The sequence below is a fragment of the Muntiacus reevesi genome, chromosome 11, assembly GCF_963930625.1.
Source record: "Muntiacus reevesi chromosome 11, mMunRee1.1, whole genome shotgun sequence".
NCBI classification, from domain to species: Eukaryota; Metazoa; Chordata; class Mammalia; order Artiodactyla; family Cervidae; genus Muntiacus; species Muntiacus reevesi.
Window position 1 is genome coordinate 80,589,743 of NC_089259.1, and position 24,831 is coordinate 80,614,573.

At 46.5% G+C, this 24,831-nt stretch overlaps 1 protein-coding gene across 1 annotated transcript in view; it reads left to right on the forward strand.

The window, feature by feature from the left end:
* The window catches only part of MYO16 (myosin XVI), a 372,035-nt gene that overhangs the window by 281,431 nt on the left and 65,773 nt on the right, over positions 1 to 24,831 (forward strand). The window contains exons 28-30 of the mRNA XM_065901993.1: positions 16,737 to 16,833; positions 21,540 to 21,786; positions 24,433 to 24,704. Coding sequence (XP_065758065.1) covers positions 16,737 to 16,833; positions 21,540 to 21,786; positions 24,433 to 24,704 — 616 coding nt within the window. The remainder of the gene's footprint in view (positions 1 to 16,736; positions 16,834 to 21,539; positions 21,787 to 24,432; positions 24,705 to 24,831) is intronic.

Here is a 24,831-nt window from a genome sequence, read left to right on the forward strand (position 1 = left end):
TGGGAGACCCGGGTTCGATCCCTGGGTCAGGAAGACCCCCGGAGGCAGGCATGGCAACCCACTCCAGCATTCTTGCCCAGAGAATCCCATGGACAGAGGAGCCTGGCGGGCTGGAGTCCATGGGGTCACACAGTCAGACACGACTGAGGGGCTAGACAACAGCAGTGTATACAACAGATAACTGATGAGAACCTACTGTATCCCACAAAAACAGATAACTGGTGAGAACCTACTGTACACCGCAGGGAACTCTATGCGGTGCTCCGTGGCGACCTAAATGGAGAGAAAATCCACAAAAGAGGGGATATATGTATATGCACAGTGGAGTCACGTTGATGTACAGCAGAAGCTGACATGACATTTTAAAGCAACTGAACTCCAATAAAAAATTTTTTAATGTAGTTTTTTTAACCCACTCCAGTATTCTTGCCTGGAGAATCCCATGGACGGAGGAGCCTGGTAGGCTACAGTCCACAGGGTCTCAAAGAGGCGGACACGACTGAGCGATTTCACTTCACTTCAAGGAAGAGAAAAGGGAGAGACTTCAAAAGAACTAACAGAAAGCAAACCCCAGATTCAGTGAAGTCTACTTTCCCTGTCTGTGCTTACTCACTGCCAGAGCCATCACGGTCCTTGTTTTCTTAGTCATCTTCTTCTGAGGCAAGTTTCATCCTCCACGTCCTCTCACGTAAGGCATGGCCTAGATTCCAATGTGTGTGTTTCTGAAATATATGGCCTCACAAGGATTCACTCTGACAGTGCTGAGAATTGCAAGATTAACATTTTACCATAACATTAAATAAAATCAGTTGGATGAAGGATTTATTATTTCATTAATCTAAAATAGTCCAGTAGAGAAAAGATAATAAAAGAGCAAGAAACTGTTCAAGTTTTAAACCTGCTCCACTTTCTTTACATCTTCGAAGATGAGACAATCGTATTAGGGCCCTTGGCTCTTATTAGTACAATAAATTAATGGTTTATAGCCTTTGTTTTATTACTGGAGGAGTACTTTGTAAATCAACCACAAGTACAAGCTAGAAAATAGCCTATAAAACCACTCTTTCTCTCATGTTCCTCCTCTTTGTCTGGCATTATTACTGTTGAGCATAATAAAAAATTGGTATCTAAGAGTATCTCTTAGTAGTGTGTGCATTATGACTGGGAATTACTGTATATGTGCACATATATTTATTTCCATTTTTCTCAGGTTCTAAACATATACATATACACGCATATGTGATGGTGTTTTTGTTACAAAGGGTTCGATCTTTGTAAGAAATTTGAAAAATAGAGAAAATTAAAGAAGATAATATAGATCACACCCATCACTAACTGAACTCCCTGGAGATAATCACTCCAGATGCTTGGTGTGTATTCACTCAGTTTTTAAAAATAACATTATAGATGTTTGATTTTTGGACAGTGTGCCTGCCTTTATACTGAGGACAGATATTATGTCTCTTTTTTTTCTTATATATTTTCACACACACGTGTATGTCTGTGTGTGTTTCACAATCATACCCCCAGAGACCTGGTCAGAACAGACACTCAGCTTGTGTGTGTGGAATGGCTGAGTGAAGGGCTCTCCTCACCCCAAGCGCCTTTCGAAGACGGAAGCATGCGCAGTGGAGTCTTGCTGCTCCGGGTGCTCGTCTCTTTTAAAGCGATTCTGCGTTTTTCCCGCTCAGCCTCGTTAAGCAGAAAGCTCAGCATAGCGTGTGGCACTCAGTCAGCGCTAAGCGAGAGCGGGCTATGCCTCCTGCGAACCCGGTTTTTCACGTCTGAGGAATCAGTCCCCTCTCCTCTGTCAGCAGGGCTTTGGTGAGCCCCGTTTTGTGTGTGTCCTGCGGTCACACAGGCAGGGATGCCGCCATGTTGGGGAGGGACGGCCTGTTCCCCTCACCGGGGAATGCGGAAGTGGACCGCGGGCAGGAAACCCGTAAAGAGCTACCGGAAGTGGACCGCGGGCAGGAAACCCGTAAAGAGCTACCGGAAGTGGACCGCGGGCAGCAAACCCATAGAGAACTACAGGAAGTGAACCGTGGGCAGAAAACCCATAAAGAGCTACAGGAAGTGGACCGCGGGCAGAAAACCCATAAAGCCTTAGACTGTGTGGATCACAATAAACTGTGGGGAATTCTGAAACAGATGGGAATACCAGACCACCTGACCTGCCTCTTGAGAAACCTGTATGCAGGTCAGGAAGCAACAGTTAGAACTGGACATGGAACAGCAGACTGGTTCCAAATAGGAAAAGGAGTACGTCAAGGCTGTATACTGTCACCCTGCTTATTTAACTTATATGCAGAGTACATCATGAGAAACATCGGGCTGGATGAAGCGCAAGATGGAATCGAGATTGCTGGGAGAAATATCAATAACCTCGGGTATGCAGATGACACCACCCCTATGGCAAAAAGTGGAGAAGAACTAAAGAGCCTCTTGATGACAGTGAAAGAGGAGAGTGTAAAAGTTGGCTTAAAGCTCAACATTCAGAAAACTAAGATCATGGCATCTGGTCCCATCACTTCATGGCAAATAGATGGGGAAACAGTGAAAACAGTGGCTGACTTTATTTTTCTGGGCTCCAAAATCACTGCAGATGGTGACTGCAGCCATGAAATTAAAAGACGTTTTCTCCTTGGAAGGAAAGTTATGGCCAATCTAGACAGCATATTAAAAAGCAGAGACATTACTTTGCCAACAAAGGTCTGTCTAGTCAAGGCTATGGTTTTTCTAGTGTTCTTGTATGGATGTGAGAGTTGGACTGTGAAGAAAGCTGAGCACCAAAGAATTGATGCTTTTGAACTGTGGTGTTGGAGAAGACTCTTGAGAGTCCCTTGGACTGCAAGGAGATCCAACCAGTCCATCCTAAAGGAGATCAGTCCTGGGTGTTCATTGTAAGGACTGATGTTGAAGCTGAAACTCCAATACTTTGGCCACCTGATGTGAAGAGCTGATTGGAAAAGACCCTGATGCTGGGAAAGACTGAAGGGAGGAGGAGAAGGGGACGACAGAGGATGAGATGGTTGGATGGCATCACCGACTCAATGAGTTTGAGTAAACTCCAGGAGTTGGTGATGGACAGGGAGGCCTAGCGTGCTGCAATTCATGGGGTCGCAAAGAGTCGGACACAGTTGAGCGACTGAACTGAACTGAACTGAAGCCCTCCCTGGGGGAGAACCGAGGTGAACAATGTGCTAGGGGGTCTCAGGGTCCCGGGGTCAGGTGGGCGGGGACCCTGAAGGGCACACCCACAGCCACCGAGTCCAGGCTGAGACCCGGAGGGCTGGAGAGTCATGGGCTGGACCAGAAGTAGTGCGTGGGGGCGGGCGTGCTGCCCCCCGGGGGTCCGCCCCAGAGAAGAGCCCTGAGCCCCCACCGCGAGGCAGAGAGCGGCCCCTATGCGAGGCGGTGCTTCTCAGTCTCTGCTCTTCCCTCCCCAGGAAGGAGAATGGATGAGGCGCTAGGGCTGGGGCAGGGGGTACAGAGCCCCTCAGCTGTTATGGGGAGTTTGCGGCACTTTGAGGGTCACCTTCCCAGATCGGCCGGGCTCCGGGTTACTGCTGGAAGAGTTGGGGCCATGGCTATGCCCGCCCCAGGTCCGTCTCTTCGCCATCAGAATGCCGTGTGCTGTGTGCGTGCTCAGTCATGTCCGACTCTTTGCAACCCCATGCACTGGAGCCCGCCAGACTCTTCTTGTCCATGAGATTCTCCAGGCAAGAATACTGGAGTGGGTTGCCATTTCCTCCTCCAGGGCATCTTCCCGACCCAGGAATCAAACTTGGGTCTTTTGCGTCTCCTGCATTGGCAGGCAGATTCTTTATCATTGCGCCACCTAGTATGCCACAACCTTGTCATAGCTAAGGGGGGGCGGTGCCCATCATGGACCAGTGTCACCATCTGGGGCAGAATCACCCTTTAGAATGGTTGCTTAGAGGGACATGGGGTCCAGAGCCATGGGGACTTATGTGAGCAAAGCTCAGCGTCCTACTTCAAGGTCAATGTGAAGCCACTGAGCTTTAAGGAGAGTTGTCAACGTGATCCAATTCAGGCTTCAAACAAACAAACAAAAAACATATCACTGGAAAGCAGATCTAGATCTGGGGAGCAAGGCAACAAGCTTAAGGTAGTAATCCACATGAGACAGAGCAGGGACAGATGGACACAGAGGGCGACTGAGGCAGAGAAGGGATAGGACCTCACAGGGACCTTCAGTCAACAAGCTCCTTACATTTTATTGACTCAAAGAGGGAACAGTTTTAAAACCAGCACATCAGTTTAGGTGAGGAATATGCTCATGCTCTTATGACCAAGTGTGAATTTGCTGCACAAAGTAAGTGTGGAGGTCTGGAAGATGGAAAAGCCCATATGATATTGCTTACATGGGAAACCTAAAAGAAAAATGGTACAAATGAACTTCTTTACAAAACAGAAATAGAGTCACAGATGTAAAAAGCAAACTTCGGGTGTCCAGGGTGGAAGTGGAGGGGAAGGGATAAATTGGGAGACTGGGATTGATAGATACACATTATATGTATAAATAGATGATTAATAAGAGATAGCATGGGGGACTCAGTACTCTGGAATGACCTATATGGGAAAAGGATCTTAAAAAGTGGGTATATGTATGTGGATGTGCTTATGCGCTAAGTCACTTCAGTCGTGTCCGACTCTTTGCAACCCTATGGACTGTAGCCCGCCAGGCTCCTCTGTCCATGGGATTCTCCAGGCAAGAAAACTGGAGTGGGTTGCCATGCCCTCCTGCAGGCAGTCTTCCCAACCCAGGGATCAAACCTGAGTCTCTTATGACTCCTGCATTGGCAGGCGGGTTCTTTACCACTAGCGCCCCCTGGGAAGCCCCCATGTACGTGTGTAACTGATTCACTTTTCTCTACACCTGAAACTAGCACAGCATTCTAAATCAACTATATTCCAGTAAAACTTATACTAAAGAAAAAAAAAAAAAGGAAAAGACCTGGCCCTGTTGGCGTTGAGAGCAGAAGACAGTTCACAAAATAAGCATAGGTGAGTTGCAAAGCAAATATAAATGTACCACAGAAGAAATTTTTATAAAATTAGGAAGGCTAGGTAAGCTTTTAAAAATATCTTAGAAGGCTTTCCTGGTGGCTCAGACAATAAAGAACCTGCCAGCAATGCAGGAGACCCAGGTTCGATCCCTGGGTCGGGAAGATCCCCTGGAGAAGAAGGGAATGGCAACCCACTTTGGCATTCTTGCCTGGAGAATCCCATGGCCAGAAGAGCCAGGCGGGCTACAGTCCATGGAGCTGCAAAGAGTTGGACACGGCTGAGTGACTAACACACTGAAATACTCTTAAAGAAGAATGTAAGGCCAGAAGATGAAGACAAAGGGCGATGAAGGTTCGAGTCTTCAGCAGTAAAGCCAGCATCAGGGCAGAGTGGCAGTGACGTGGATGGTGCTGGTGGCGTCAGGGCTCTCGAATTTGTGTCCGCACCCAGGTGGGGACGACGGCTGAGGTTGTGTGTATGCTGCTGTTAATTATTTATAACCTCACATTCCACGGGGTGGGTAACTGTCACTGACATTCTGAAGGCCCTTTGGTTAAAAAGACAGGGTAAAGGTGCTCCCTAAGAGGAGCCCTTAACTTACCCAGTGCACTTTTTTGGAGCTAATCAACCTTGTTTGGGTTTGGCTTTGGTTTGCTTTTCAAAAAGTGTTGCTCTGGGAGGAAGAGATATGTTTTAAGCCCTCCTGACCAGATTGGCGTGATTTCCATAATGAAATAACACACAGGATCACATGGTACGTAAATCACTCATAAGCTCAAAATAGTGGTTTTTATTCATCACTGCTTGCTATACAGGTCATAGTATTCTGGGTGAGAGGAATTAATTTTTCTTAATCTGTAATTACATGTAATTCGAGCCAAGCCACCTTCTTCAAAAACCAGAAGATACAGTACTTATTAGAGTGTGTGGCTGTAATTATCTTTTCTGTGTTAAAGTTGAACTTCAAGAATGGTCTGTTTATAAAAAAGAGAAAAGAACTTGTATTTAGCACAAATGTATCCTTTGGCGATGTTTTAAAATGCAATCAGAGCCAGACTGAAAATTAGGATATCTATATTAGCCACCATGAAAATGTAAAATATGGAAATACTAATAATAAGTATAAATTCATAAAACAGTGGTCTTCTGTAGAAACATAACAGATCAAAGAAGTAGGCGGGGCTGCACTCGCCCTCAGCAATGGCCCACACTCTGTCTGTGGAGTGTGCGTCTCTCTGAACCTGAATAAACCTATATCTTACTCAAAGAGAAAAAAGTTCAAAAAGAAAAAGAAGTAAATAGGGGAAATATGTGAATTCAGCCTGGAAGAGATGGCTTTTAGTTAAACGGTTGTTTCACTGAGCTTCCTGAAAGTATAAAACATCTTCTATTCATCCTTGTGGTCTAGAGCCTGGCACAGGGCCTGGTACTGGGAAAGCCCTTGACAAATGTGTGATTTATGAATGGGGTGGTGGAGGGGTGGATGGATAGAGGGAGGGACAGGTGGATAGAAGGATGGAAGGGTGGATGGATGGATGATGAGTAAAGAGACAGATAAGACAGATAGTAGGATAAGTGGGTAAACAAATGTGAGAGAGGAAAACTAGGAAAGATATAATATACAATGGACCTAAGTAGTATGTGAAAGTGATAAATAACCAGGAATGTGTGAAGGTCTGTTCATAGCGTGCAAGTGGGGTTGTAGGCGTTCTTACGGGACCGTTTCTGTTTGGAAGAGATTACCTGGTAGGTACAGAAAGTGCTTTGCATGGTGAAAAGGAGAAGGAACTGTGTTTTAAAGGAGCACGGTGACATTCTCAGATCAGCAGGAAGAAAAACAAGTCTGATGGGAGAGAGGCACAGACATCAAAGTACATAAGAGAGTGTGTTGTTCTTATCATTGTCAATAAAGCTGTTTTGAAAACTGAACAGATTGACATTGGGAGGGCACTTTAAGAGACAGATACACCAGGGCATTTTTTTTTTTTTTTTTGAAATTCTAACATCACAGTGAAATAAGTTGACTACTTTTAATCCAGCTATGATTTTATATATCTTGTCTTTAAATGGGAAGTGTGTATTTAAATAATGCTAGTGTTTTTAGAGCCAAGGAGATTAAAATTTTCAAAGAGTAATTTTTTATCTATAATAACAAGGGTACAGCATTTTGCAGCAAAAGTGTCAGCCCCCACAGTAAACTCTTTCTCAGTCAAATCTAATCTGTGGTAACTATTAATAAAAAGCCGCTGGTAATTGTAGACACGGATGTACAGGGGTGGCACATAGCGTAACAGCGGCAGGAGCAGTGACATCGTTCACCAGGAACGCTGCTCGGACGCTGTGGGTCCTTGACACACGCTCACGCGGGGTTCTGCCCTCAGATTGCGTGGGAGGTTGGAATCTCAAGTCAATAACCTCTCTTTCAGAGGAGTAAAAACTGTTAGGTCATCAGAGGTTAATAAAGATCATGTTATGGAGGCTTTTGAATGCCAAACCCAAAAGTATGCATTTTAGCTTACAGGCAATACAGAATGATGGAAAGGTTTCTAGAGTGTTAATAGATTGGAGGCAGTGGGCAAGGTGAGCCCAAGGGCAGGTAAAGAACTAGAAGATGGAGCCCTAGATTTTGGATCCAGTTATCTTATACCAGAATGTGATGGTGCCAGAAATATCACACGTAACCTCTCTGTTTCTCCAACTGCATTAGACACATTTTTTCCTTAAATGAATGCATTCACATAGTTTAAATGGATTTAATTTTTTAAAGATTCAATTATTTGAAATAAATAATTTTAAAAATCTGAGCTCACATTATAGCTACTATCCATTAAAATCATTTTCTTTGAAATTCTGCTTTTTCCATCTTGTCATGCCATCTGCTTTACTTCACCTAATATGTGTAAATTGTGCCCTGCATATTTTTCCAGCAATACCCTCGCCCACAAATATTTCACAGTCAAGCTGAACATTCCGACAGGTATTCCATTAATGACAAAAATGGGAATTCAGTGGCCTTCCACTGTAGAGACACCTCTACAAGGTACATTAGAAGATAGAGATATCTACAAGGTACATTAGTGACATAGATACACTAATGAATTCATTATTATAAAGTACCCACTAGACAGAGTTCATGAAGCCATCCAGGTTTTGAAGGATGAATAGGAGCCATTCTAGCAGATGATTGAGAGAAAGATATGAAGAAAAATAAAGTGTCTATGTTAAGCCAGAAGGAGAAAAATGTTCCTATTTAGAAACAGTAAGAAATATGGTATAATTTGAGAATAAACTCAATTGCATTGGAAATGGATCTTGTACTATAGAAAATCTAATAAACATTTCAAGAGAGTTCGAGCATTATCTTGGAAATCATGACCTGCTACTTCTGTACTTTCAGCATAGAAGCAATGGACATGAACTTGGGCAAGCTTTGGGAGGTGGTGAGGGACAGGGAGGCCTGGTGTGCTGCAGCCCATGGGGTCGCAAAGAGTCGAATATGACTGCGTGACTGAACCACAGCAAAACATAATGAGACTGGTGTTTAGAAAGATACATTCAAAACTGTATCAGTAATTGAAAGGCTTGAAGTCATCAATGACAATTTTGTTTAATCTTTTAAAATCTGTCACTTCAGAAAACAAAAACAAAAACCCTAATGGTTTTCTAATAAAAACAGCGATGACTCTAATTCACAGATGGCTCTTCTGAAGGTAGTTTTGCCCACAGTCTCCCAAACAACAAGGGGTGATCAGATGGGGGAACATCCCTATAAAGGTGAGGCCAGTGATGCAGGAAGGGTGATGAAGTGTTGAAGGATACTCCTGAAAAGGTGAAGGACGCCCCTGAAAAGGTGAGGCCGCAGAAGCAGGAAGTGTGGGTCCCTCTTCCCATCCCAAAAAGGGCAGCCCTCTGTGTCTGCCTCTCTGGCTGGAAGCGACAGTCAGAGTTGAGGATGAGGACAGGGAGGTGGGGTAGGGACCTCGCAGGTGCCCTGAGCATCTCTAGCGCAGCCTCCAGGCCACCTGTGCTCCATGGCAACCACTCATCCAAGCTTGTCTCTGCTCCCACAGCCTGCATCTCTGAAAAAAACCCCTAAAAGCTGTATCAGTCATTGAAACTCTCAAAGTCATCAATGACAATTTTGTTTCATCTTTAAAAAAAAACAAAAAACCTTAATGGTTTTCTAATAAAAATAGCGATGACTCTAACTCACAGATGGCTTACTTTACAGGAGTCAGGATGACATTAAGGTTTTCGTCTTGGATAGGAACACGCTGCCTCCAGGGTGTACACGGGGAGGGCTTGGTGGGAGAACGCGTCAGGCTCTCCTCTTCACTGGTTGTGAGAACAACTGTTTATATGAGAGTGCAACCAAAATCAAGAGTGGAGGTGCTCCGAACATTTGGTCTCATTCAGATGAATCTTGCTGGATTTGATACATCGTACCGACGTACTGATTTCAGAGTAACTGTGTATGAATTCAGCATGCAAATGAAATTAAAATGACCAACACTTTTCTTGTCGGTGTCATTAACAGACAAGGTAAATCCCTGAAAAAGCAGGGATCTTGTCTGGGTTTTCCTTGTGAAGATAGATTCCTTGATTTATGTCCCACGAATCCTAAGTATAGATCCTTGGTGGCTCAGTCGTCAAGAATCTGCCTGCAATGTAGGAGACACAAGTTGGACCCCTGAGTCAGAAGATCCCCTGGAGAAGGGAACAGCAAGCCCCTCCAGTATTCTTGCCTGGAGAATCCCATGGACAGAGGATCCTGGCAGGCTAGAGTCCATGGGGTCACTAAAGAGTTGGACATCACTGAGTGACTAAATAGCAACAGTAATCCTTAGTATCACTGAAAGCAGAGGCCTTAAGGACTGAAATGTGTTATTCAGAATAATTTCTGAAGAAGGAATCTGAGATTCTACTAAATGGCTAGTTTCATTTTTAAGGAGAAAGAAACATTTTTTCGGGTGAATCTGTATCATATTTTTGAAGAATAAAATTTGGTATATTTTATTTTATAATCCCTTTGAAATGACTACATGTTTCATATATTCAGTAATGCTTCATTAAGTTCTTATATCTTAGCATAGTGAAAGTGAAAATGTTACTCACTCAGTTGTGTCCGACTCTTTGTGACCCCATGGACTGTAGCCCACCAGGCTCCTCTGTCCATGGGTTTCTTCAGGCAAGAATACTGGATCGGGTAGCCATTCCCTTCTCCAGGGGATCTTCCCAACCCAGGGATTGAACTCGGGTCTCCTGTTTGCAGGTGGATTCTTTACCATCTAAGCCACACATCTCAGCATGATGTCAACAAATAAGATACTCTTTTTTCCCCCTCAGTTACACTGTGTGGTTCTGTTCATAATGTCCTGCTTATCTCAACGGTGGCCCTATTCTGAATTTTCTCTCTTGAGAAAGCTGCCTCAGCCAAGGTAGCCAAGCAAATGCTAAGAAGTTTAGTTGTTGTTGTTCAGTCACTAAGTGGTATCTGTTTGGACAGATGTCCCTGTCCCTCACTATCTGCCCGAGTTTCCCCAAGTTCATGTCCATCGAGTTGGTGATGAGTCGGTGATGCTATCCATGTGCCTCACCCTTTACCGCCCTCTTCTCCTTCTGCCTTCAATCTGGAGGCAAGGAATGGCAAGTCACTTCAGTATTCTTGCCATGAGAACTCCATGAACAGTATAAAGATGCAAAAATTTCAGGGAGCATCTCCAAACATAAGCAACCCATAGACAAGTCATGTGGTAAACAATAAAAATAAAGAATGACTGAATGAATCTGCCTATTGGATAGTTCAGTTCAGCTCATTTCAGTCACTCAGTCGTGTCTGACTCTTTGCAACCCCATAGATGGCAGCACGCCAGGCCTCCCTGTCCATCACCAACTCCTGGTTTACTCAAACTCATGTCCATTGAGTCGGTGATGCCATCCAACCATCTCATCCTCTGTTGTCCCCTTCTCCTCCCACCTTTAATCTTTCTCAGCATCAGGGTCTTTTCACTGTACAGTATACCCAAATAGCTAAATAATTTTAAAAAAATCATCTGAGTGTGGTGGTAGCCGAGTACCCAGCCATTTCCGCCAAGTCTTCAGCTGTGCCTTAGCAGGACACTTGGAGTGTGGATCCTGACTTCGCTCCTTCCGTCCTCCCTCTGAACCAGGAGCCCAGAAGCCCTCCTCACTCACAAAGCTCTAGTCTTGCCTCTGCAGGGAGATTTCCAGGGTGTAACTTTGCCAGAAGCTGCCCTGCTCCCCTCCGGCTCCCTCCACACCTGTGTCCACCTGTCTGCTACCCCGCCTTCCCTGGCACCCACCCTGCCTCACCTTCCCACTCTCTTCTCATCATTTCATACCGTGGCTTCCAGCAGGATCTCCTTTTCTCTACCTCCAAGCCTGGCCTGAAAGGAAGATCTGTCGTCTGAAACACTCAGACCACTTCTTAACTACCCATGATCGAGTCCCAGGAAATTTCTAATTATTGTGAGAAAAAAACCCATTTCATCCATATTTAGCTTCAGGTTTAGCTTCCATATGTAAACTGAAAACTGTCTTTTTCCTGATAATACTCTATTAGGAGGCTTCACGTTTTCTCATCTTCCTTGTCTTGGTAAAGAAGTGCTAAGTCACTTCAGCTGTGTCTGACTCTGTGTGACCCCATGGACTGTAGCCTGCCAGGCTCCTCTGTCCATGGGATTCTCCAGGCAAGAATACTGGAGTGGGTTGCCTTGCCTGCCTCCAGGAGACCTTCCTAACTCAGAGATCGAGCCCACGTCTCTTACATCTACCTGCATTGGCAGGCAGGTTCTTTACCACTAGCACCACCTGGAAAGCCCTTGTTAGAGGAGGGAAAGTGAAAGTCACTCAGTTGTGTCTGACTCTGCGACCCCATGGAATGTACAGTTCATGGAATTCTCCAGGCCAGAATACTGGAGGAGGTAGCCCTTCCCTTCTCCAGGGGATCTTCCTGGCCCAGGAATCGAACTGGGGTCTCCTCCATTGCAGAGATTCTTTACCAACTGAGCTACCAGGGAAGAGAGGGATCAGCTAAATAGCTAAATCATCATGCCTGACTTTCTGTCTTCTGTCTTTTTCATTTAGTCCCTCCACGATTTATTCTATCACCTACAGCTGAGCACAGAAATTGATGCTTTTGAACTGTGGTGTTGGAGAAGACTCTTGAGAGTCCCTTGGACTCAAGGAGATCCAACCAGCCCATCTTAAAGGAGATCAGTCCTGGGTGTTCATTGGAAGGACTGATGCTGAAGCTGAAACTCCAATACTTTGACCACCTGATGCTAAGAGTTGACTCATTGGAAAAGACCCTGATGCTGCGGAAGATTGAAGACAGGAGAAGGGGACGACAGAGGATGAGATGGTTGGATGGCATCACTAACTCCATGGACATGGGTTTGGGTGAACTCCGGGAGTTGGTGATGGACAGGGAGGCCTGGCGTGCTGTGGTTCATGGGGTCTCAAAAAGTCGGACACGACTGAGCGACTGAACTGAACTGAATCCCAGGTCTTATTTCCAATTTGCTGAATGACTTCTGGTCCTGGCTTATGTGTTCGGTGTCTGTCATACCTTCTTTTCACCCTTGAAGACATCATCGTCTGTTTCTCTGACTCACCTTTTACCAGAACTTCACAATTCCTCATCTTCTGTTTCTCATCAGTCACCTTCCCTCAAAACCCTGCCACTTGTGAAGTTCAGGAGTATGTCCTCACATTCTCCTGGAGGTGTAAATGTCTACATGCGGTGGTGAACCCCTGCTGCAGCACAGTGAGAAAATCTAAGGGTCATTCATCGGCTGCTCTGGGAATGCAGGTGAAGGTCACGCAGGCCCTGCTGGATGGGAAGAAACAGGCATCAAAAATCCACTCCTGGAGGTGGGGCCCAGGACAAATAGAAATCAGTCAATGGACAAACAACAGTTGTGGAATCATCCAAACCTGAATCGTTGATCCCATTATAGTGTCCTGCCAAAACCATGCCCAGCAATCCAGTCTCAAGCCAGTTTTCTTCTTCTTTTTTTATTGGGCTATAGTTGCCTTCCAGTGTCATGTTGGTTTCTGCTATATGATGAGCTGAATCAGCCTTATGCACACATATTTCCACTCCCTCTTGGGGCTCCCCACCCCAGCGTCCCACCCCTCCAGGCCATCACACAGCTAGTTCTCTGTGCTATCAGCAGCTTCCCGAGAGCGACCTGGTTCACACCTGGAAGTGTATACCTGTCCATCCCAGTCTCCCAGTTCACCCCACCCCGCCTTCCCCACCCGGCCTCCACATCTCTCTACATCTGTGTCTCTATTCTTGCCCTGCAAACAGGCTCAGCTGTCCCATTTTTCTAGGTTCCACATATATGTGTTCATATACAATATTTGTTTTTCTCTTTCTGATTTTCTGGAACTTCATACATTTCCAGAATAACTGTTGAAAAGCTAGATGGCCTCCTCTTAAACTTCCCAGTGTATACCCAGGGTTCACAGGAAAGTGTCTGTGCATTCCCTGGGATATGCTTCCCAGCGTGGCCATCAGTGACAGGGTAGCCTCCTCCCTCCTCCCTTTCCACGGCTGTACCTCAAATCTGTTTGTCGTTTTCTGCTCCTTGCCTAATTTTCCTGCCCCACTTTCATCTTTTCCCATCATCCCTGGAAATTTCTTTTGTATCCTCAAATCTAGCAAAGTTCTCAAAACCCACCTACTTGGAATTTTTGGAGTGGCTGTTAGAAATATCACTAGAAGAGATCTTGGCCATCCCACCTACCTCTCTTCCCAAGGTCTCTGCCGAATTAAGGGAGAAGAACTATATTCCAGCCCTTCCATCTCCACTCTGAGGGCTCACCCCGCAGCGAGTGCCCCACAATGGTCATTACTGAGGCCGCCTGCTGTGTAGCATTGCTACCTATAACACTTTGGGAGTTTGGTTTCAGAACTCAAGTTTGCATAGATTTTGCTTTGAGGATTTAGTTTCCTATCATGAGTCACATGGGCTTCCCAGGTGGTGCTAGTGTAAAGAAAGTGAAAGTGTTAGTTGCTCCTGCCCTGGCAGTCGCTCAGTCATGTCCGACTCTCTACGACCCCATAGACTGTAGCCCACCAGGCTCCTCTGTCCGGAGTGGGTTGCCATTTCCTTCTCCAGGGAAGCTCCCCTACCCAGGTATCAAACCCAGGTCTCCCGAATTGCAGGCAAGCGCTGAGCCACAAGGGAAGCCCATTAGTTGCTCAGTCATGTCCAAGTCTTTGCAACTCCCCTGACTGTAGCCTGCCTCCCAGGTTCCTCTGTCCATGGAGTTCTCGAGGCAAGAATACTCTAGTGAGTAGCCATTCTCTTCTCCAGGGCATCTTCCTGACCCAGGGATCAAACCCAGGTCTCCTGCATCACAGGCAGATTCTTTACCATTTGAGCCACCAGGAAAGCCCCTGCCAACGCAGGAGAAATAAGAGATGTGGGTTCGATCTCTGGGTCAGGAAGATCCCCTGGAGTAGGGCATGGAAACCCACTCCAATATTTTTGCCCGGAGAATCCCATGGACAGAGGAGCCTAGCAGGTTACAGTCCATGGGGTCAGAAAGAGCCGGACACGACTGAAGCGACTTAGCATCCACGCATCCACAGTGAGTTACATTCCACAATCAACAAGGAACAGAAGATGACATGCCCCCCCCCCCCACCCAGTGCCTGTCTCACAGATTTGCTCCGTGGCGCTCACAGACAGTACCAACTGTTCTTCCTGTTGACTGCCAAAATAAGTCAGCAGTTGGGAAGGAGAAAAAAACAACACTATGAATTATGGAAAATAACTGGGGAGACAGAATGGCAATACAATGGGAGGAAAAGTACCAATTCTCTGTGGCCACCCACTCAAGTGCCTACCTCGTACTTCAACCAACGAAAAGTAAATGAAGGAGGACATCTAGTCAACCAGGAGCCTCGGAAACAGGAGGGTGTAGAGGGCTTTCCCTGCCTGTTCAAATAGCTAGCCCGGCTGCCGTAATGCAAGATTCAGGTCTCAATCTCTTGCAAAACTGTGTTTCATGAAGACAGCAAGTTGGCTAACCGGAGAGTTAGATGGAAAGACTGTTGTTCAGTCGCCAAGTCATGTCCAACTCTTTGTGACCCCATGAACTGCAGCACGCCAGGCTTCCCTGTCCATCACCAACTCCAGAGCTTATTCAAACTCATGTCCATGAAGTCAGTGATGCCATTCAACCATCTCACCCTCTGTCATCCCCTTCTCCCCCTGCCCTCAATCTTTCTCAGCAGCAAGGTCTTTTCCAATGAGTCGGCTCTTTGCATCAGGTGGCCAAAGTATTGGAGCTTCAGTTTCAGCATCAGTCCTTCCAATGAATATTCCGGGTTGATTTCCTTTGGGATTGACTGGTTTGATCTCTGGAAAGTGACAAAGTATGTCTGGAATCAACTCAGTTTCCATGTGAAAAGCTTCATACGTCACCTCGGGCTCCGCAGTCTGATGGCCAGTCTGACCTGTCAGCCTCTCTGGTACCTAATGGTATTTAGACGCGTGCCAGCCTCGTGTCCCTGTGATGTTGGCCTCAGGCTGCAAGGGTCAGCGTGTCAGTGCCCACAGCCCGTGCTTGGGCACGCGTGTCCCATGGTGGTTGTCACCAGTGCTAAGGAGATGGCCGTGAACAATATCACAAGGTCTGTCCGAGCTGTATTCTCTTCTTATCTAACAGGACGTCACCTCTGAGTGTCCACAGCCCCTTCATCTTAGTATTTCCCAGGCTTTTCTGCAGTGATTCGCTTCTGCTTCCCCGAAGAGACTGTGAGCGTTTCCATTGTGAAGGACAGTCCTCACACCTACCCCAGTCCTGTGAATTCTTAGAAAATAAGCACAACACACCGGAAAATTATCGTGAAAATGCACGGCTGCGGCTTATTGTTATGTGTTTTCAAGAACTTTCTTTGGCAGCTGTCTTCATCAAAAGCGGAACATTTGGACCAACTTGCATACCACCAGAACTTTTAGTAGGAGCTGATTCATTAACATGCCCAAATTCCCCTTTTAAAACCCTAGATAAGGATGTTCATGGTACAGCTACTGTTCAGGCGGGCCTCGAGAAGGTTATTTGCTCAGAGACTGCGTGGAGATGCTTTACTTTTGTGCTGCAGTTCTGTGGTTGCAGTTGCGTAATTTGGTTTATAATAATATATGGAGTAGTAGGAAAAAATCATTGACATGAAGCAGTTCCATGTGTCAGCTTTAAGTAGGTTTTGTTTCCGGTATTTTGTTTGTTCATTTTTTTCCCTTTCCACAGACTTGTTCTCCTTACTGTGAGAAGAGGAAAGATAAGAGTTTGGCTCTGGAATTTGGGAATTCACTCATGGGAATGGTTATATCTTCCAATAAAGAGTCAAGACCAGTGTTTTTCTTTCGACTGCATCGTACAGCCACCCCAACTTGAGTGAATGGGTATTTGCAAACATTAGTGACACTGTTTACATGCAGTGAACACACTTATTAGGGCAAAAAAAGCTTTGAGATTTTGATTAAATGGAAAAATGTTTAAAAAAAAATAGAAGAGGTACTGGAATTACTTTTGTTAGCTTTGCTCCTGCTAATCCTTTTCTGAAAAAAAAAAAAAAAAAATCTCTTGCCTGATTATTTTCCCATTGTTATTTTGGCATCTTCCTGCTGCTAAATGTCTCCCTGCTGTTTGCGTTTTAGATTGGAGTTCGCAAAGTGTTCCTGAAATACTGGCACGCCAGCCAACTGAACGATCTGTGCCGCCAGCTGCAGGGAAAAATTATCACCTGCCAAAAAGGTAACAGTCACACACTTGACAGTCACAGTTCAGTCACAGTTCTGAACTTTGCTGAACTGTGCAATACAAACCATCGAGTGAACCCCCACGTTTAAATCTTCGGGGGACCTACGTTAGAGAGGACCCTGCCATGGCCCTACCTCTACCCATCCCATGGCACCACCTTCGGGCAAATAAATAGGTTTCTGGAGTTCAGAAAACACTGTCAGCTAAGTTGGCCGTCGACCTGTCTCTAGATCAGAGTGTGCAGACGTGGCTTATGCTTTACTTGATGGTCATTCCATCTGCAGTTCTGTACCTCATTGTCACCTAAGCCATAATCTGGAAGAGGGGATATACGTATCTTTTAATGGATATATCCCTCACCTTGAAAATGGGCTTCCCTGGTGGCTCAGTGGGTAAGCCTGTAATGCAGGAGACACAGGAGATGAGGGTTTGATCCCTGGGTTTGGGAAGATCCCCAGGAGGAGGAAATGGCAATATTCTTGCCTGGAAAATCCCGTGGACAGAGGAGCCTGGCGGGCTACAGTCCATAGGGTCAGAAAGAGTCAGACACGACTGAAGTGACTGATCACGCACACATGCATAGCTTGAAAATATCCAGTTTGTTGATCCCCCAAGAAGCACAGGACAAGAAGAGTGTGCCTCCGAACCTGCAGTGGGGAAAAAGCCCCTTGCGACACTTGGGTGCAGCTCTGCATTCAGATTCCTGGGCTACTCCTGCAGTCAGCCTCTGGCAGCCAGTCCTCGGAACCCCAGACCACGTGGCAGGCTCTCTGCCTGGTCCCCTGAGGTCACTTGGACCAGCCTGGAGATCGGGGCGGTGGGAGGAGCCTCCGCTGAGGGAGGGGCCAACTCCCAGCTGTGTGCACTCCTTGCTTCTGTCTGGGTCAGGCTGGTCTGGCCTCTTTCGTGGACTTTCCCGGGGGCTCAGACGTTAAAGAATCTGCCTGCAGTGCAGGAGTCGTGGATTTGGTTCCTGGGTCGGGAAGATCCCCTGAAGGAGGGAGTGGCAACCCACTCCAGTATTCTTGCCTGGAGAATCCCATGGACAGAGGAACTTGGTGGGCCACAGTTTATGGGGTTGTAAAGAGTCGGTCACGACTGAGTGACTAAGGGCATGTAGAGTTTACATACACAGTGTAGGGAAAGGCTGGGCTCACAGGCCTGCTCTTGACCACCACCTTTGCACTTCCTGTTTGTGTGGTCAGACCTGGCATCCCCCCGGGAGTTGGTGAGAAATGCAGACTCTCAGGCCCCGCCCACCCCAGACCCCCTGAATCTGAATGCGTATATGCAGCCTGGGGTTGAAGGTGGGACTGAGCGCAGTAACCCCTGGGCTGTGGAGTCAGCCTCTCGTTACACACATCACTCTCCGGGCTTCCCTGGTAGCGCAGATGATAGAGTCTGCAGGAGACCTGGATTTGATCGCTGGGTTGGGAAGATCCCCTAGAACAGGAAATGGCAACCCATCCCAGCATTCTTGCCTGGAAAATCCCACGGGCAGAGGATCCTGGCAGGCTACAGTCATATCTGACTCTCAAAAGGTCAGATACGACTGCGCAACTCACGTGCACTGTCTCCTGGAAAGTGTGATTAGAGGACTGTGCGCTCTGCCCTCCAGCAGGGGTGCTGCTAGAAGTGCCTCCTCGGGTTGGTTACCAATGTTAAGTCGCTGAGCCCTGCAGACCTGAAACAAGAAATGAGCAGAACCGTAGTTCTTTCTTCATGTCTAATGATGAAAGTCGAGAATGGGTTTTTAAAAATGGCATCAAGATAAAAAGCATAATTTTCTATTGCATAAATGAAATAATGGCTGTAAAAGCATTTTTTTTTTAATTTACAGGCTCTTCAATGCAAAGTATTTAATTATTGATTTTTATTTTTACATCTCTTGGAACTGTAGCTTCAGTCCTTTTTGCACATGTGAAATTCACTCAGAAGTTATAGCATCTGGAGTCATTGCCAGTTTTTCAAGAGTTCTCAGTTTTTCCTTATAAATATTAGGTGGAAGAAAGCTGTAACTTTCAGTCTGAAGTTTAATCATTTCAATTGTAGATGATTCCCAACAGAAGTTTTCCTCTGACTATATACCTTCATTTTACCCTGCAGGGAATTGTCAGAAAGAGACAGAATCAATTACCTATTTGTGGCAGATTTAGTTCATTAGTTGTCTCGTCATAAAGATGCCACATTTTAGCAATTCCTATAACAATTTTAAAAAAGTTTTTAAGATCACTAGTGCGAAGTGTGGGAAAACAGAGTCTGAACAGTAAACAGTGGATTCCCAGGTGAATACAAATCCAATGAATTGTCCTTCTGTAGTCAGAGGTCAGAAGTCTGGCTTGTCCACGCTAATCGTCTCTTTATTCTGAAGGATTAAACATCTTGAATGTACCCTCCCCTTCGGCTTCCGAAAGTCACGGCCTCTCTTTTTCAAACGAGCACGTCAACTGGCCAGTTTGACGCTTTCTGCTTCTCTCTCTCCCTCTGCCTGTCACATGGTTAATATTTCTGCATTTTATTCTGCATTTTATACTCCCGAAATCTGACTGTACCTTTCACTATTTAATCCCTTTCTCTTTTAGATTAGTTCAGCATGACTGTTTCTACAGTTAATATAACCGCATTCCAAAGTAAACTGAACATTTAGTATAGCCATCTGAAAAAAAAAAGGCCTTGAGCATTTTAAAAGACGTCTGTGTATTTTTTACCTCCGAAGCCACAATCGTAGAAAGTTATGTTCACCTTCCCACCCTTTAAAAATATTTTTTGTTTATTTTTATTAACCAAAAACATTTTGTGTTGTGGTATAGCTGATTAACAATTTGAATAGAGTCAAGACATCTAAGTAAATATCCTAACATATGTAGATACCCACACATTTATCCTCCCATAGCCAGGAAATATTTTAAAACACTTAATGTTTTACAGGATAATCTCCTCCCTACAGAGGAGAATAAAGTGTCTTTATACCACATTTGGAGAAGGGAATGGCAACCCACTCCGGTATTCTTGCCTGGAGAGTCCCAGTGGACAGAGGAGCCTGGTGGGTTGCAGTCCATGGGGACTGCAAAGAGTTAGACATGACCGAGCGACTGAGCACATACCCACGTTAATTTTCCTACAATTATAGCTCTTCCTATAATGCAAACAACTCCTTCTACTCTTAGAAGCTCAGACTGGGAAGAGATGCATCTGGGCATCTAATTGGAACCCCCCCCCCACCCCCCACACCTGTCAGAGCCTCCCTGAGCAGGGCCCATCCTGTTTCTTGAACTTGCCCGGGGACGGGGAACTGACCCTCCTTCCCACGATATGCCTGATCCATTTGCCAGCTTTGCTCATTGTTTGAAATTTTTTCCTCGTATTGATCCCAAACACACTTCCCTACACCTTCCCTGTTGTGATCCGATCTGGAGAACTACAGAGCCTGCCTCCGGGGCTGCACGATGGAGTTTGGCCTTGTAAGAGCAGAGATCCGAACCTGGCTCTCCTGTTGGTGGGCTGTGTCTACTTGGAGGAATTTTCTTAACCTCAGTAAGCTTCTGTTTCTTTGGGGACAAAATGAAGATTTGTTGTTGTTGTTGTTGAGTTGCTAAGTCGTGTCAAATTCTTTGCAACCCCATGGACTCTAGCCCGCCTGGGTCCTCCGCCCATTGGATTTCCCAGGCAAGAATACTGGAGTGGGTTGCCATTCCCTTCTCCCGGGAAACTTCCCAACCCAGGGATTGAACCCGTGTCTCTTGCATCTCCTGTATGGGGAGGAAGATTCTTTACCTCTAGTGCCACCTGGAAAGCCCACAGAATGAAGGGATGGGTACATCAGTGATCATTGATTTTGGGCCTTGAAAGACGGGATGGGGTGCCTGGAGTCTGCCAGTGCCTTTGAACAGCGGGCATGATTTTTCTTTGCAAGTCTTACATTTGTTGCTGACATATCAGTGATTTCAAAGTGTATTCACCCACCTGTTTTCCCCCGATTCTTGCGTGTTTTTCTAGCCCTGCTTCCCCAGAAAGCAGAAGGATGCCCCATATTTCTACACAATCTCTTCCCAGAGCCTTAAATGCAGAGCTGGTTTTTCTAGGAGTTAAATCCCAGTCCTGTGAACAGTATGGGCATGGCGTTCTAGGGGCCTCAGATGTTTCTGTTATAATCTGATACAGTGTAATTGGTGCATTGGAGACACACCCAGAATTCTCTGGGGTTTGGACTTCCTTCCATCAATGTCCAGACTGTGCTTCCACAGAAGGAGGGATCTTTATTAGGATATTACCTACTCAGTCAGGGTAAGGGTTTTTACCTCCTTTGCTGTCATTCCTAAAAGTGTGGGTATCTTTCTTAAGACAACATTAGAATGTTTTAGTAAAGTCCTAGACTGGGTGAAGAATATTTTATTTTAGAGCTGTTCAGACATGATGTCTTCCCTGGCGGCTCCAGTCGGTAAAGATTCTGCCGGCAATGTGGGAGACCTGGGTTGCATCCCGGGGTCAGGAAGATCCCCTGGAGGAGGAAATGGCAACCCCACTCCAGTTTTCTCGCTCGGAGAATCCCATGGACAGAGGAGCCTGGCGGGCTGCAGTCCATGGGGTCTCACAGAGTCGGACACGACTGTACGACTAACACTTCTTCTTTAGACATGATGTGTCTGACTGGTTGGTGGACGTCTGGGTTTCTGACCCACGGTTGTGTTCTTTCACTCAAGTGGTCAGAGGGTTTCTAGCCCGCCAGCACGTGCATCAGAAAAGGAGCGTCCGGCAGCAGGAGGTCACGTCCATCAACGGCTTCCTGCAGGTCACGGAGGACCTGGGGCTGAAGACCTATGACGCCCTGGTCGTTCAGAACGCCTCGGACATCGCCCGCGAGAATGACCGGCTCCGGAACGAGATGAACGCCGCTTTCCACAAAGAGAAGCTGGAGGCCAGGGGCAAGCAGGAGGAAGGCCCCAAAAGGTAACGGCGGGCGGTGGCCCCTTCTGTCACCCACGTGGTTCATCCGGCGGGGGGACGGGGGGGAGCAAGAAAATGCCCGTGGTGCTTTTCTTTTTAAAATATTTTTTTTAATGGACCGTTTTTAGAGTCTTCATTGAGTTTGTTGCAATATTGCTTCTGTTTCATGTTTTGGTGTTTTGGCCACGAAGCCCGTGGTATTTTAGCTCCCTCACCAGGGATCAGACCCACACCCTGTGGCCTTGGAAGTCTTAAGCACCGGACCCCGAGGCAGTCCGAGCGCTGATAGCTCTTAATGTAACGTTCAATCACACGTGTCCATAGGGAGAGGAACACTCGTATATGCATGCCCGCGGTGTAAAGTGAGACCTCCTGCTGTCTGCAAGGATACACTGCCTGGGCTTCCCTTCTACAAAGTGGATGCTCTGTGTGCTCATTCAGGTCGCGTGAAATAACTGCTGCACGAACGCCCACATCATTTGCCACCTCAAGCACCAAGCTTTTTTTAAATTTTTAATTTCGTCATTTACCAGCCGTGCTGGGTCATTGTTGCCGCACTGGCTTGCTCTGGTTTCGGCCAGCGGGTAGCGAGGGCACCCCCGAGGTGCAGTGAGTGGGCTTCTCTTCGCGGTGGTTCTCTTGTACGGAGCACAGGCTCCAGGGCTCCGGCTCAGTAGTTGTGGAGCCCAGGCCAAGTTGTCCCACGGCACGAGGGATGATCTGGGACCAGGGGTCGAACCCGTGTCCCCTGCATTGGCAGATGAATTCTTCACTACTGGGCCCCCAGGGAAGTCCCTCATGGACCATGTTTTAAGTCCTCTAATGTTTCCATCTTAGCAAAAAGGTATAGCTGGGATCTCGACATCTTTACGCAAGTGTCATCTATATAAATAAGGCTGACTCACAGAATCTGAAGATTTGGCCCCCAAAATGGAGACACCGCTCTAAAAACAGGAGAGCAGTGAACTCAATCAGTGGTGGCCTGTAGTATATTTCCCTTAGGAAGCGCTCTCATCTTCATTGCCAGTAAGGAAAGCTTTTAGGGTTCACGGTGGATGCTGAGTTTGAAACAGACAAGTGAAGAAATCCAGGTCCTTCTCCACTTCACCTCTCTTGCCTCTCTGTCACAAATGAAGACACTCGTGACCGATAATCCTCCTTGGTCCTTTCCATCCTAATTTGCTGTCAGGAAGATTTTTTTTTTCCCCCCCAGACTTTTAACTTTTTATTTTGTATTTGGGGTATAGCCAATTATCAGTGTATGGTAGTTTCAGGCAAACAGCAGTGAAGGGACTCAGCCACACATACACATGTATCCATTCTCCCCCAAACCCCTCCCATCCAGGCTGCCCCGTGACAATGAGCAAAGTTCCACATGCTCTACATGCTCTCTGCTTTGAATATAGCAGTGTATGCACGACCTTCCCAATGCTCAGGGAGACACTTTTCCATAGGAACACAGCAGTATCTAGTTGCTCCTCACTGCAGATGACCGCCCCCCCGCCCAGCCCCCGGCCTTGACTGCAATGTCAAATGATTTTTTATTAAAGTGGAAATGGTGGTGTGTCTCTCACTAATTAGCTTCAAATATCTCAGTGATTAAATGCTGAAAAAAGTCCCTTTGTACGGAAAACTGTAATTAAACATTACAGGGAAAACAAATTATCCTCCGAGTGCCCCACTCTCATCTTCAGCGCCTTCATTTCCTACATGGGCGTCTGATCTGCCTGGCAGTGGATCCCAGCCCTGTTGGTTCTCATCCACACAAAGATATAATTATAAAAACAAATGCTCTGAGACTCCTTGTGGAACGAATGCATTGGCATCTCCCTCGCACACGATTACATTGACATGTGAAGCCAGAAGGAAATTTTTTTTTTAACCAGATAACTATTAATTTTATATGACTTCCAGAATAATATTTATTATTTTCTCTGCTGGAGCTAAACAGCCACCCCAATTTCTCAATTTCATCATGTATTCATTTGCCCGATATAAAATTAAGTGAATAAGTATTCGTCTATTTATTTATTGAATACCAGCAGTTCACTTGGCATTGGGCAACCAGATGGAGCCACAGAAGAAAAATAACAATTCTGCACATAATTAAATAATTGCTGATGGAATTTAAATGGCAAGGGAAAGAGAGAGCGAGATAGACTGGGAAAATGAAAATCTTTGATCATTTTAACTATATACTCTTTTGCAAGGATGAACAGTGATGAACTCCCAGCAACTGATGCATCAGTAACTCTCTATTAAGATGGATTTCCCAGAAATTATCATTCAGATTGAAATTCTGGTTTTTTGATTTGCTTAATAATCGGAGTGTGAAAAATTGACTCAGCGAATGCCTGATAGCAATTGTGGCGCTCCTTGAGACGTCTTGGGTTTGGGTGAGATGTTTTTCGTCAAGTAATCATGATGAGGCTCGCACGTGCTTATCTGTCAGGAAGGGGCCTGGAAGGATGGAGTGGCTGCCTCTAGAGGCCCTGGGTACCGGAGCGCCGCCTGCATCCTCCAGCCTTGCGGGAGGGCTGATTTACCCAGGAGCCGGGATGACGTGTGCTTGAGCCGGTTCGCTGCTACCATCTGAGTGATGCCCCTGGGCCCTCCGCTGGGGCTCTCTGTGTTCATTCTCTCCCCCAGAGCTGAAGACACGAGTGGGCCCAGGCGCCTCCACTGTAGCTCCGCCCCAGCCCCCGCGGCAGTGGACGGCCTGGCCCCGTCCCTGGCTGGTCCGTCCTCCAGGCCTCCCTCTCTGCACTCCGTGTTCAGCCTGGATGACGGCAGCGGCCTCCCGTCACCACGGAAACAGCCTCCGCCCAAGCCAAAGAGGGACCCCGCCACGCGGCTGAGCGCCTCCTACGAGGCTGTGAGCGCCTGCCTGTGGGCTGCCGCCAGGGACTCGGCGAATGAAGGTCAGCCCTGGGGAAGGAGGGGGCTGCCCTGCTGGGGTATGGATGCTGACTTCTGGCCTTTGGGTGCCCCATGCAGCACTGCCGCCCTCGTATATTTTTAATAGAATTAAATCTATCCTTGGCTTGC